We start from the raw sequence: 15,010 nt of genomic DNA on the forward strand, positions 1-15,010 counted from the left end.
CTCGCCCACACATTGCAAAAGTGACTCGGCTAAAGCTATTGGAGCTAGGTTGGAAAGTGATACCTCATCCACCGTACTCTCCAGACTTGGCACCTACGGATTACGCATTGTTCAGATCGCTAAGCAATGCCTTGAATGAAAAAAAGTTCGATGATCAAGCCCATCTACGACAGTACATAGCTGAGTTTTTTGAATCTAAACCTAAGAACTTCTTCGCCGATGCTATTCATTCTTTACCAGAACGATGGAGACAAGTAGTAGATAACGAAGGCCGTTATATTTTTGATAAATGATTAAAATAATAAATTAAATAAAAATTACAATATTATTATTATTATTTCGTTTTAGACAGGCAGCTGATGCTGGTACGTCTAAATCATAGTTCACTTTGCACGATTTCACTACTTAGATAGTTTGTCTAGTCTATTTTTAAATTGATTAACACTGGTAGAGTTCACAACTTCAGAGGGTAATTTGTTCCAAGCTTGCACTATTCTGTTTGTAATGAAGTTTTTACCGATATTTGTTTTGTGCTTTGTTGCTACAAGTTTTATGTTGTGTCCTCTTGTGCGCGTGTTTGAATTTCGAGTGAACAGGTCGACTAGTTCTGGACAGTCATAGTACCCTTGAATGATTTTAAAGGTCTCGATCAAATCTCCACGTTCACGCCTCTTTTGCAGTGACGTCAGGCCCAGCTTCACTAATCTTTCTTCGTAGGAGAGTGACTTTAGTTGTGCGGGAATTTTAGTAAATCTACGCTGCACTCGCTCGATCATATCAATGTCTTTTTTGAAGTACGGATTCCATACTTGAAAACCGTATTCCAGAATAGGTCTTATATAGGTCTTGTATATTTTTAGCATTGTTTCAGGAGTAAGGATACGAAAAGCTCTTCTAATTATGTAAACTATCGAGTTGGCCTTTTTTACCATTTTGGAAATATGCGGTTCCCACTTCAGGTCGTTAGACATAATAACTCCCAGGTCTTGTTGGGTCGCAGTATCTGCTAACTGTACATTATTTAAAGTATAGGGCAAATTTGGGTTCTTTTTGTGCATGTGCAGAACTGTGCATTTTGTTTCGTTCAAATTTATAAGCCATGTGAGGCACCAGTTCTTAATTCTGTCCAGGTCTAACTGTAGCTTGCTGTGGTCTATCAGTGGGTTAACAAACAGCTTGGAGTCGTCCGCGAAGAAGCTGAAGTTGGACTTGATGACGGTTTGTAAGTCAGTCACAAATATATTGAACAAGGTGGTTGAGATCACCGATCCTTGCGGAACACCACTCCAGACATCAAATTCGTCAGATACGCTGTCAGCTATTCGGTTACGGTAATATTGGTTATGATTCGCTCATTACTTTCTTACCAACCCAATACCATTCTGTGTGTGTGTGTGTGTATCTTCAGCATGAGAAAATAAGAATATAAAGCCCCTCGCTATATGTTGTTAATTTTCTTTCTAAATTATTATTTAATATATATATTTGAAGAAGGGCTTATTAAGTGTTAGTCAAAGACATGTGTAACTCCGTATAGACAGCTAAAGTCTAAGAAAAAAACGTACCTCAAAACCATACAGAAAAAGGTACGGTGACCTATTAGATGGCGAGACACCTTTGGGGGACGCTCGGCTAGATGGCGCTAATATTAATATTTGACATTTTAACACATATCAGGCTGAGAATATGGACCAAATTGTCAAAACTGAGGTTCAAAAGTTTTAAGCCTGTGTCGAGAGATGGCAGTCTATGCACTGTGATTGTACACATTTTACTTTGACAGTAACTCGTCTATAATACTCGATTTGGTGTTAGTATAAACATATTGGTAAAATATTCCCCAATAAACTATTAGATAAGTTAATAGGGGTAAAGTACAATATTACAATATTGACAAGCAGGTTCCATTTTACCCAAGTACTTTAGCAACAACTAAACGTGTTAAAAACTTCGCTACTATTTATAGCGAAACTCCCGAGTGGCAGTAGGTATTAGCTCAAAGTTGCCGTTCATGACAAAACGCAATATCTACGTGCAAAGCCGAAAGCGTAGCCAATCTTAATGTCCTTGCTGCATGCACACCTAAACCGAGGAAAAAGCTTGGAAACAACCATTTTGCGTACGTCACTGCAGTGGAAATAGGTTAAGAGGAAAGGCGACTATCGATTTTCGTTACACATATTGTCTCCATTTTCCTCTCGGGTAATTGATACACACACATATACAGTAAACGGCCATAAAGAATGCACATCGGTATTTGTAAAGAGACAATTAAAGTCACATAAGCAAGAAAGAGACAACGCTCTACGAAGACGAAAAACCCGTGTGCATTCTTTATGGCCGTTGATTGTACATACAATCACGCTTGTATCCCATAAAGGGGTAGGTAGAGCACATGAACTACAACAAGCTTCAGTGCTACTCTTGGCAAAAATGGGGTTGAAAGAAAACGAAATTGTGACATTGCAGTGACAGGTGGCCAGCCTCTCGCCTACGCTACAATTTAACACATAATTGATATAATTGAAAATATAGACCTGTTGCAGCTACATAATATCTGTTAGTAGGTTCCGTAATCCAAGGCAATCATTGCTTAGTATTTACTAAACAAAATACACCCACGATATCTGCTGTTCTCAAGCAAAAGTTGCCACATTGTCGCTCAAGCACAAGGACGCTTCAACGGGAACTTAGACAATACCTACAAACAATTTTTCTTTAAGGATCGAAAAAAATCCTTACAGGCGTCATTTTGGTCCGTCTTCAAACGTCACATATACGGGAAAATAAAAAGGACCAGCCATACTTTGCATAGTGACTTTGGTCATAATTAACAAATTAAATTTAAAATATAAAATTTAAAATCGCGTAAAATAAATTGCCTGTTCCATACATTTTGACGTCAGTCAGCATGAACAACTTTCATTATTAGACCAATGCTGAATCCTGTCCTGACATAAAAATGGCTGCTCTATAGAAATGAGCGGCATTATGATATATAGCCAATTTTATTTCAGGACAGGATTCAGCATTGGTCTCATAATGAAAGTTGTTTATTATGTCCTATAAAGTCACTATGCAAAGTATAATCCTTTTCATTTCATCCTGTATATCCATCATTATAAACAAAGGCACGTCGAAAACTTAATTTGCGAATATTTATTAGCAAACCTCGGGCATATTTAGCAACTCATATAAATGTGTCATCTATTCCGGTCATACGAATAGCCAATAATTATAAGCTGTTTAAGCCATGCGTAACGCTCTCGTGTAATACGACACTGTAGGTACCGAAACCATACTCGTACTATGAATATAAATAACTAATATATAACCGACTTGAAAAGAGACCAAGTTCCATGCTCAGCTTAAAAAATGAATAGTTTGGCAAGCCTCTTCCGTCAGCATAAAAAGGCGGTAAGTTTTGAAAAATTTGCTCGAACGATTGTACTCCCAGATAACGTTTGAATTTCGTGTTTCTTCCAGTAAAGTCAATTCAGTAAAGTTTACCGTGCATCTTAGAACAGGTAGATTAATTATTCATGTCATTGTCATATCAAATAGTTCGTGTCGTGTCGCTAAAAAGCACGCTGTTACGATTTATCGAAATGTTTTCAGAATTGTTTTTCTGTTTTATCAACAGACTTCAAACCAAGGGTGAACAGGCATCTTCTGGGCGAGCTCACTCCATCGTAGGCCATGTCTTTGCCTTTGGCTAGTCTGTGGTCAAGAGTAAGCCCATTTATAAAAAAAAACTTCAATGCTATCAGTTTGCATCTCACAAACAAACGTAAAGCCACTCATGCTCCTCGACGTACCCCACCCACGGTACGCCGCCCCCGCCCTGCTTCTACTTTCCGCGCCCACACAGCGCCAGTTCCAGGAACTGCTAAACTGCCCTGAACTGGATCACAGAATAAATAACTACGAACTGTGAAAACCCTGTTTAGATGCACCGAACGTGTCTAAATGTTCTCTCTTTGCGAGCAGACGTCGTCACTTAGCCTCATAGGTGGTAAACATTTGTTGAGCACCAGTTGATCAATTTTCTTGATCATCTGGCACAAAGTTCTTGGAAACTCTGTTTACGGTATGACCAGTCCACATGCTAGATTGTGTGAAAATGTTGCCTAAAGAAGTCTGGCAGCTCGCCGGCAAACACTGCTATGCTTGCTATTCATCAAAATTGGTGACGGGCACACTTGAAGTGGTTATCAGACATCGGAGCACCCGAGCTCAGAAATATCTCAGCACACACTCTAGTGCCTTGACAAAGGCGTGTCCAAATATTCATGAGCGCCTTGGACGCTCTGATAAATCTGATATCAACTGTACGTAGGGACCACGCTCGGCTGGGTGAGATAAACTACCATAGCATAAATGACAACCAAATTGATGGTCTTTCGGTGTAGTTTGACAATCTATGATGGAGCTTGCGATGATAAAATCCTAGGAATTGATGGAATTCCATCCACATCCACGTGGTATGTACATACGTGGCGCAACATCAAAAAATGCAAAAATAGCAACGCACCGCAAAATCTTACGAAAATCCATTCGTTTCTAGGAAACACCAAAATAGTTAAAGGAAAAACTATCTAGGCTGTTCTGTAAACGAAAACTGATATCGAAAAAATGCGAGATACATTTTCTACCCTTTGAAAACCATATTTTGGAATTGGTAATAATCAATAACCGTGGGCAGGTGAACTTTTCGTTGAATAATTATTATTCGATCTGTTTACTCGGACGGAAATTCGGATATCTTTCCAAAAGTTACAAAAGTAGACAAAAGCCAGAGGTCAAAGGATGCAAAATCCAGAGGTCAAAGCTAGCAAGGGGGCATCGTGTGGTACCAAATATGTTTGCGAAACAGTCACACATTTTTTTTAAATATCGAAACGATGGATAATCACTATTCCTGTTCTTTTATATTAAAAATTCGGGTCGGGACTTGAGCCCCAGATTCGAGGCTCCAGTATCAAGGGTAAAGAATCCATGGTACAGGGTCTAGAGACCAATATAGACCTGAGTTTTGGGTCCTTCGGATTATTTTCGAGATTTATACAGGAAAAGATGCAGAAGCTCGCCGGGGAAAATAAAACGCTCCGATATCATTGGACGATGCTGGCTAAATAAACTGAGGTTTGCTATAATTATGTACCTATTTCAAGTAATCGTTTATTTAACTTGCCCTGTTATAATTCACCTACCAACATAAAGAGTTGTGCCAAAAACTTATTATTTTTGATGTTCATTTTCATTTACCATTTGGAGGGCCGTATGCTTGTTTGCCACCATGTGGTATGAAAGAAAAATATCCTTTGATAATTGCAAGTTATGAGAAAACTGTATTTTCAACGAAGCTTGAAGAATCATGGCTACAGTTCTAAGTTGTTACTTAATTTCTTACTAATATAATTACTTACATAATGAATACCTGTAAGTTATAGCTGCTGTAATCTATAGTCTATAGTAATATTATAAATGGGAAAGTGTATGTCTGTTTCTTTGTCCGTCTTTCACGGCAAAACGGAGCGAAAAATTGACGTGATATTTTAAGTGGCGATAGTTGAAGGGATGGAGAGTGATAGGCTATTTTTTGTCTCTTTCTAACCCCTCACTTCCCTAAAATCGGGGGTGGAAGTATGTACGGAGCATTCCGCAATTATCGAATTTAACGCGAGCGAAGCCGCGGGCAAAAGCTAGTACTACCTAATACCGTCTCAAATTTTGTTCTACTTTTACAATCCTGAAAAAAAAAAAAAATTCCTCAGAAGTTACAAAAAGAAATACCAATCGTTATGCCGATTCCCCGAATTCGTTATAGAGTAAATGCGATGCAGCAATTAGTTCCCTCTCGACTTATCGGATATTGAGTCTTTAACCTGCTTTGAATTGCGTCGGATATTCCCGTTATCCCGCTGATCCGCTACAGTCCGTGCCTATTGTTGAATGTTTACAAAGACCCACTAATAGGCCAGTTATACTGTTCAGGTGCAGTAGTCGAATGGCATTTCTGCTACGCGAAACGAAAACGAAACGCCGCGAAAGGTAGTCTGGCTCTGTCGCGCCAATAAGCAAGAGTGATAGAGATAGATATCTACGAGCGTTTCGTTTGGTGAGCGTTTGTGCCATTCGGCAACGTACCCAGGTGCGATTTTAAAGCATGGTGTAGTAAGGGAGGGTCTCAATTAGTTTATGAGGAGCTTTATTTTGCTTTTATTTTTTGGCGACCGGTCTGGCGTAGTTGGTAGTGACCCTGCTTGCTAAGCCGCGGTCCCGGGTTCGAATCTCGGTAAGGGCATTATTTGTATGATGAACAGAGTCCTGGATGTTTTCTATGAATATAAGTATGTATATCGTCGCCTAGCACCCATAGTACAAGCTTTGCTTAGTTTGGGGCTAGGTTGATCTGTGTAAGGTGTCCCCCAATATTTATTATTATTTATTTTATGGATGTTTTTATAAGAAGATTTACGTTTCTATTTAAATGACCTGTTTAAAGCCAAAAGGTGATTAATTAAAATTTGATTTGTGTTTCTTGTCACATCTAGAGATATTGACAATCCTGCACTAACTAAGGTTTCTGTTTGATCCAATGGTTGACTGGTAGAGAATGCCTTAAGGCATTAAGTCCGCCATTTGTACAATTTTATGTCGTGCAATAAAGTCTAAATAAATAAATAAATAAAAGGTCCTATCGCAGGTTTCAATCCTGGTAAAGGTATTATGAAAATATCAAATTCTTCGACAGTTACAAATGAGAAATACTAATCGTAATACCGATGTTCTCGAATTCGTCGAGTAGATAAATGCGATGCAACGGCAATTAGTTCCCTGCTATTATGGATATTTTTATAAGAAGATTTACGTATCTTTTTCAATGACCGACATCATAGATTTTTATTATGTATTTAAGACCCTGAGAGGCCGAAGGGAAGGGTCCTAGGTTCGAATTTTGATAAAGGTATTTATTTGTGTGATGATGAGCACAGATGTTTTTGTATCTGAGTCACGGGTGTTTGCTATGTATTTAATTTCATTGTTGGCTAAGTACACATAATACAAGTTTTTAATGTCATACTATAACTCTCTTATCAACGAACAAAAAAGTTCATAAACATCTATACAAACATAACAGACAAACATTGATAAACAAAAACTTTTTAATCTACAACACAAAAATTTCTAACAACAACAAAGTACGCGTCGCATACCTAACTCGCACAAATCGGTCAGTTTATCCCTTAGTTCACGTCACTGATTAGATTAGCATGAAGTCGGCGCGGACCGGCGGCGGCGTGCGGTCGCGTCGGCGTGGCGGCCAGCACTGCCGCCCCGGCACCCGGCGCCTGGCCCGACGCCCGGCCGCGGCCGCTGCCGCCCCGCGCCTTGCATCCCTTAACAACGCCGATCCGCGCTGCACCACGCGTTACTCCTGCCGCATACAGATCCTGCCCACTCAACAACGAGAACAGGTTTTTGATGATATTGATAGCACGGTCGAGTTCAGAAACATCTTTACAAACCAATCTAAATATATAAAAGAAGAAGCTGACTGACTGACTGACTGACTGACTGACTGACTGACTGACATATCAACGCACAGCCGAAACCGCTGGTCCTAGAGATTTCAAATTTGGCACGTAGGTTTCATATGTAGTGTAGAGGAGCACTAAGAAAGGATTTTCCAAAATTCACCTCCTAAGGGGGTCAAATGGGGGTTCAAAGTTTGTATGGAGAAACAAGATTAGTTTGACTATTTTATTCGAAACTTCACAGGAAGATTCCTTAATACATATGACTAAATACGTGTTTCAGGTTTTTTGAAAATTTAACCCCTAAAAGGGTGAAAAGGGGGTGATAAAGTCAAAAAATCAATATGGGTATCGTTTTTATGGTTTATCGGATCGCTGATCACGATAAATACCACGTTTTTAAAATCTAACGAGGCGAAAGTGAAATACCTTCTCCCCTGTTGTGGTGCAATGGCGTTTAAATATCAAAAATATATATAAAAGAAGATATTGACTGACTGACTGACATATCAACGCACAGCCGAAACCGCTGGTCCTAGAGATGTCAAATTTGGCACGTAGGTTCCTTATATAGTGTAGAGGAGCACTAAGAAAGGATTTTTCAAAATTCGCCTCCTAAGGGACTCAAATGGGGGTTCAAAGTTTGTATGGGGAAACAAGATTAGTTTGACTATTTTATACGAAACTTCACAGGAGGATTCCTAAAGACATATGACTAAATACATGTTTCAGGTTTTTTGAAAATTTGACCCCTAAAGGGGTGCAAAGGGGGTAAAGTCAAAAACACAATATGGGTATCGTTTTCATGGTTTATCGGGTCGCTGATTACGATAAATACAACGATTTAAAAATCTAATGAGGTGGAAAAGAAATTTTGTCCCCTGTCGTAGTGCAATAGGGTTAAAATATCCAAAATAGCCATAAGAGGAGCACTAAGAAAGGATTTTCACCTCCTAGCATGATAATTTGACAGGGGCAAGAACAGGGACAGGGACAGGGACAGGGACAGGGACAGGGACAGGGACAGGGACAGGGACAGGGACAGGGACAGGGACGGGATAGGGTGAGGGACAGGGACAGGTACAGGGACAGGGACAGGGACAGGGACAGGGACAGGGACAGCGACAGCGACAGCGACAGCGACAGCGACAGCGACAGCGACAGCGACAGCGACAGCGAAAGCGACAGCGACAGCGACAGCGACAGGGATAGGGATAGGAATAGGGGACGGGGACGGGGATAGGGATAGGGGAGGGACGGGGACAGGGACGGGACGGGGACGGGGACGAGGACAAGGATAGAGATAGGGACGGGGATAAGAATAGGGATTGGGGTCGGAATAATCGGTCGGCAATCGATATCTAGGCAGTGTAAAATGCAGGTGGCTCAGTGGGAAGGGATTAGTAAGTAGGCATCGGCAAGTATCCTGCATCCGTGATAACTATTATATTCAATGTGCTGTAAGAAGATCGTTGTTTGCTTGCCTTTTATAAGTTTACATTTGCAATAAGTATAAGCTAAATGGAAAAAATTGTAAGCGATAATGCAAGGAAGTACTTTTTACCCTACCGACCATAGCGTCGAGATACTGGCTATGTGGGTTGTATGAAGTTTCCCGAGTATAAATATTTATATAGGAAAATACATACATATTCGTACCTACTACCTACGCTGTGGTCGCTGTGTAACAATTCTACAATCATTGCAAGAATTTCTTTTAAAACAATAGTAATATGTGTAAGGTACAGTCAGCCAATAAGCAGTGTAAGGTTCTTGGCTGACCGTACAGCAAATAGATCAGTTACAATGACCCCCCAATGGAAATAATCGCGGACAGATGTACCTACAAAGAAACCTACGGATCCAAATGAAAATCTTATTTTTTGTAAACGTTTCAATAAGAATACTTTTATTACGCGGGCGAAGCCGCGGGTAAAAGCTAGTATATCATAAATATACACGTCTCTAAGAATGACACATAGTGTAGGTATGTTTGTGAACTCGTCCGTATTAACAGTGCTTGCTTGCGTGTGCTTTGGTACAGTTGAGTTCATTTACATAAACATCTACGCGAACAAAATATCTGTATACGATTTTGACCAAGCGTGAAATTTGACGCACAAATTGATGTAATCTCAAAGAGGGTAAGCTTAATGCGCTGCGCTGTGGTCACTCCTAGGTATATCGATGTAGATATAAAAATACTTACCTATAAATAGAATCCCTAAATTCCCTAATGTCGCAAGAACAAACATCTCTGATAAAACACACAAACAAAAATTTAAGGTAAGAACAAGTCAGAATTTACAACATGACGAATTTTAATATTACTGTACTCAATTATGAACCATTATATGTCAGTGACATTTATAGGTAATAATTATGATATCTTTTTGATGACAACAACAAGTCCAACAAACATTAAATGATGTGAAATGACCTTACACGTCGGCCTACTTCTGATTTAATAAATTATTACTGTTTTGATTTGTAATTATGCTCAATTTTATTCATTCAAAATGCATGTCATTTTTGCGGGCGTCCTTACCCATAAAACCGCTGACTCTTCTACGGCTAAGCACCGACTTATTAGCATAAAATAAATGAGTCTACTCACTTCAAGGTGCACTCGCGTATTCTAAGCCGCTCGTATCGCGGAAACGTTTCCGGAAAAAGTTAGCTGCGCTCCGCTCTAACATTTAACTTAATCTGTTTCTCGGAGTTGGCTAGTGCAGATTGCGTTTTTGCTTACGTCAGAGACTGGTGACGCGATTCATGCAATACGAAGTTTCTTGATTTAATCCCGGCACGGGAGAGCAAAGCAATTACAAAGACGGGGTTAAACAGAAATTGCTTCAAACATCGATGATTGTTTCAGAGCAAATCCATCAAACAATCGTGCGTTAGTTTGCATCTAGGGCATAGTAGAACAATGGAAGTATTTAGAATTCTTGTCAGAGAAAAGACTAAAAACTCTTTCATGTACCTAACAATGTGCAGAGAACATTGTTACATGTAAGGGTTTTAACCGTTTTAGACGGATAGCAACCCGTGTAGTTCCGGATAGTGTAGTTCTCATACCAACTGCAATGGGTATGGAAACTTCACGCCGACGGCAAGGTCTTCAACTGCAGAGTGTTGTCGGCGTGCAATTTCCATACATGTTTTTGTCGAATTGGTCAATCCTTCTATATCAGCCTTTACACATGGCGCTTCTGAAAAGACAACAAGCCGGGGCATCCAAATGCTGTAAAAAACAGATTTTTGTACGTATCATATAATTTTACATAATAATTAAGCTGAGTTCGCCGCGTGCGCGGCCGATGCCGACGCCCTGCTAATGGCCGCCTTTGAAACCTAATCCTTTAGTCGGCTTAATTGTTTTAAAGCAGCGACACAGTCCGAGCGGCCAAATTATTTGAAAAGAGCGTCAAATATTATTTTCGCGGACGTTTTTAGAAGCAGATTATTCCGACCTTTTTATATCAGTGTAACCCTATTTTTTATTTATGATTGAAGAGTTACATTTTTTGCTTTTAGGTGTAATTGGGTTGATATTCACGCTAAATTACAGGAATATGAAAAATAGCACTAGATCCTACTCATAGTGTTGTGTTCCTGCCGGTGAGCAAGGCTGCCAGAGCTCAACGAGGGTGCGGTGTGCTGGTGGCGGAAGGACCTACAGAACTAACTGACATGATTGAAACTCCAGGAGGGCTGCTGTGCAGCTTCGATGTTTTTAAGAACCTTTTCCTGTGCTATGAAACATGTTGCCGTCTATATTAGAGCACACCTCGGACAATGGCGATCAAATATATGAACGAGACGCGTTCCTACGCATACAAAGCTCGTGTAGGTGAACGCGTACCATGCTTGTATGAGTGAGATATGACAGGTCGACTGCGCGTCAGGTGGTAAGTGTGAGGTAACCGAGAGCGGGTTGGCGGCACTTTCAGCGGGGAGCGGGAGTGGCAATACGTATATTAGAGCTACGTGGCGAGTATATTAGAGCATAGCCCGTTTGTGCAGGTGAGTAAATCTATTTAATAATAATCTATTCTATCTATTTAATGACAATTGTGGAATGAACTGCCTCGGTCTATCAAACAGTCTCAGTCTGTGGCGTCACTCAAGACTAATTTGAAGAAGCAAGACTAATTTGAGAAGTAAACACTTCTTGCGATATTCATATTTATATTTCGTATTTTATATGTGTATTCGTGTATGTAGTTTATTTCATAATATTATTTAGTATATATGTAGTTTATTTACTTGTGGACATTATTTTGGTTTATTTTTGACCTTTATTGTACTTCTGTAAGTTTGTCTATCTTGCCTACTTTAATGTTCCTCTCGTCTAATCTAAGGTTAGCTGGAAGAGATCCCTTATAGGGATTGCCTTTGTACCTCTGTTCCTGTAAACTGTATATGAATCTGTTGTACACAATAAAGTGATTACTACTACTACTACTACTATTTAACCCAGTTGTGTACTTTGTCTCGAACCCCGGAACACTCGTCCGCCGAAGAGTGCGTGACCGCTTGGCGCGTTGACGGAAACTTTTACTCAATTTCTATCACTGCTACATTAGCGTCGACCACCTTTTGAGGAACCTATGCGTGTTTCAAACAGTCCATAATTTCTTAATATTATATTAGAGAGCATCGTCCCATTTGTACAAGTAAATCTATTCAACCCAGTTCTCTAGTTTATTCGAATGCCCTCCGGAACACACGCCTTTTTTTTTTACGGAGTGGGAATGCAGTTACGCACGATATGTGGGACTCGCCGTTTCTTTCCCCTCCCCTAGCGAGAGGGGGGAAACTTGGCCCTACCCACTAAACCCACTCCGGCGTTTCATCCTCTCTGCCGTTCGTGAAGGCGCGATGGGATACACGCCTGCCAAGGACGATGCGTGAGCGTAGCTCGACGCGTAGCCGGAATGACTCCGGAATTTTCTACGCGCTTATTTTCTTTTGTAACCCGACATGACTGTACCTCCGCCTTAAAGAAGACCTCAGCCAAATAGCACTAGACCCTACTCATAGTGTTGTGTTCCTGCCGGTGAGTAAGGCTGCCAAAGCTCAACGAGGGTGCGGTGTGCTGGTGACGGAAGGACCTACGGAACTAACTGACATGACTGAAACTCTAGGAGGGCTGCTGGGCAGTTTCGAAAACGTTTTTAAGAACCTTTTGCCTGTTCAAGCCGTCTATATTATTTAGAGCATCGTCCCGTTTGTGCAGGTGAGTAAATCTATATTTAACCCAGTTGTCTAGTTTCTCTCGAACCCCGGAACACTCGTCTGCCGAGTGCGTGACCGGCTTGGCGCGTAGACGGAATGACACCGGGGGCTTCATTCGACATGAGAAAACTGACGTGTCATGTTCATTTTCCATTCATATTGGAAAATCGTGACTTTTTCTTTTATTTTCCTCCGGCTTTTACTCCCTGCTAGTATGCAGTATGCATCGTGACTTGTCAAATTGCTACAATCACCTGTCAAAATTAGCATTCCACAGTTAGATGACAGGTGTGACAACCAAACCCAATTATTAACTGAATGAAGGGGACTTCCGGTTCGAGCGCCATCTTAGCGGTCTCGTGTCGTGAATATTTTATTTTTCCCCTCACTAGCTCAGAAACACGTGTTTTGTCCTTTAATACCAGCGGGTAAAAACGCATTTTATCCACTAGTGGGTAAAGTAATTTGACCTTCAATAACGTCAAACTAACTGCTTTAAAATTGATAAAAGTAGGTGAATCTAGTAATAAAGATGATTTACCACCTGTGGAACTAATGGAAGCATTGATAAACGCATTTTTTGCGTTGTAGTTTCCTCGCTATAGTGAGGGGAAAAGTTTTGTGTTATACTCGGGTGCAAATGTATTTTACTTCTCGTGTGTTAAAAAACTCGCAAGTTCAGGATTCTATTCTTGAACCACTCGCTTCGCTCGTGGTTCAACTATATAATCCTTTCACTTGTCGTTTTTCAATTCCACACTCGGCGTTAAAATAAACTTTGCCCCTTGTATAACAAATAACTTTTCTTTTGCTCATTAGTGTTGTTTAAAGTGTAATATCGATAGCTTATTATGCAGTAAACTAATGCTGTAGTGATAAGCTGATGAAGAATTAATCTCGAAACGCTAAACCCACTTTTTTGTCGTCAACTGCCGGTAGTCCACGTGCTCTTGTAAAATCTAGCTATCAGTTTACGTGCTAACTCACCGTACACTGTCGTACTTACCAAACGTCGTCATTGGCAAAATCCACCTTGGAGAAAAGACCGAGGAGTAAAAGCCATTAAAAAAAACTGAATGAAGAGTTCATCGAATCAAGACTTGGCAGGATCAACGTGATAAATCAAACTGCTAATTTTCAAATAATACGGAATTTGACAGTAATGCATGTCGAATAAAGCCCCGGAACGCTAACTAGGCCGGCTGACACGGCCGTGACGCACGCATGCATCCAGATCAGCTGACTAATTCAATAAAGGGTGGCTACCACGAGTTTTAAATACATTACTCGATAGCGTGAACGTCACGGAAAATGACATTTATTATATGGACAGCGCCCCTAAACTGTTACTAAAAGCAAAAATATGTATCAAGTTATTCAACATTTATGATCCAAAATGCATCATTAAGGGTCACTTGCACCACCGAAAGAATTTGACAGTTGACAGCCCATTAACCTTGGGTTAAGCGGGTGGTGTAACTGGCCCTAGAATATAATTTCAACCAGCCAGCTTTGGTAAATCCATCAACAATTGGTAAAGCCATCGTCAATTGGTAAAGCCATCAGCAATTGGTAAAGCCCCCTTGTAAACTGACTATAATAATCGTATTTCTTACCAATATTTGAATTGTATTCTTTACTAACTTAAAATTAACTTTAACTCTAATGACATTCGTTGTGTAGAAATATTAACTTAAAATCTAGTTCTGGTGATTCCATGAAAATTGTTACAATAGTATTACTGGCAATGTAACCCATTTCTCACAAATAATAAAGATTATGATTATGATCATTAGTTCTTAGCTTTAGATATATTGCAATACCCTCACAGGGTGTGCTGAAACTAATACACATGTACATACTTATTACCTTACCTTTGTAACACACACATTGCAAAATGAATGTAGGTACAAAATGAATGAAATGAAAAATAAAACAACAGTACTACAAGTGCGGAAAATAGAACATTCGACACGAGTGTACTCGTAAATATAATTCAGAAAGTCTACCAGAAATGTCCGAAAAGTTTTCAATTTAGTAACGCTATACCATTTAGAGACCGGATCAATCCACACTTCCCAGGACCAGACCCGTATAATTCTTTAGTACTTAGTTAAAACACTGCAACCCATAATTTAGACGAAAATACATTGGGTCGGCCATTTACTTTAAAACTATTTTAAATCTACACAAAAATTTCGCTGAAACTCATTTAAATAGCTCAA

The 15,010-nt window shown here is 40.0% G+C and overlaps 1 protein-coding gene across 1 annotated transcript in view; it reads left to right on the top strand.

Moving 5' to 3' along the window:
- The first annotated feature begins 7,277 nt into the window (after positions 1 to 7,277).
- LOC125228660 overlaps positions 7,278 to 15,010 on the top strand; it is a 49,011-nt gene continuing 41,278 nt past the window's right edge. The window contains exon 1 of the mRNA XM_048133315.1: positions 7,278 to 7,481. Within this exon, the coding sequence (XP_047989272.1) occupies positions 7,278 to 7,481 (204 nt within the window). The remainder of the gene's footprint in view (positions 7,482 to 15,010) is intronic.

Source organism: Leguminivora glycinivorella, chromosome 8 (assembly GCF_023078275.1).
Source record: "Leguminivora glycinivorella isolate SPB_JAAS2020 chromosome 8, LegGlyc_1.1, whole genome shotgun sequence".
Lineage (NCBI taxonomy): Eukaryota > Metazoa > Arthropoda > Insecta > Lepidoptera > Tortricidae > Leguminivora > Leguminivora glycinivorella.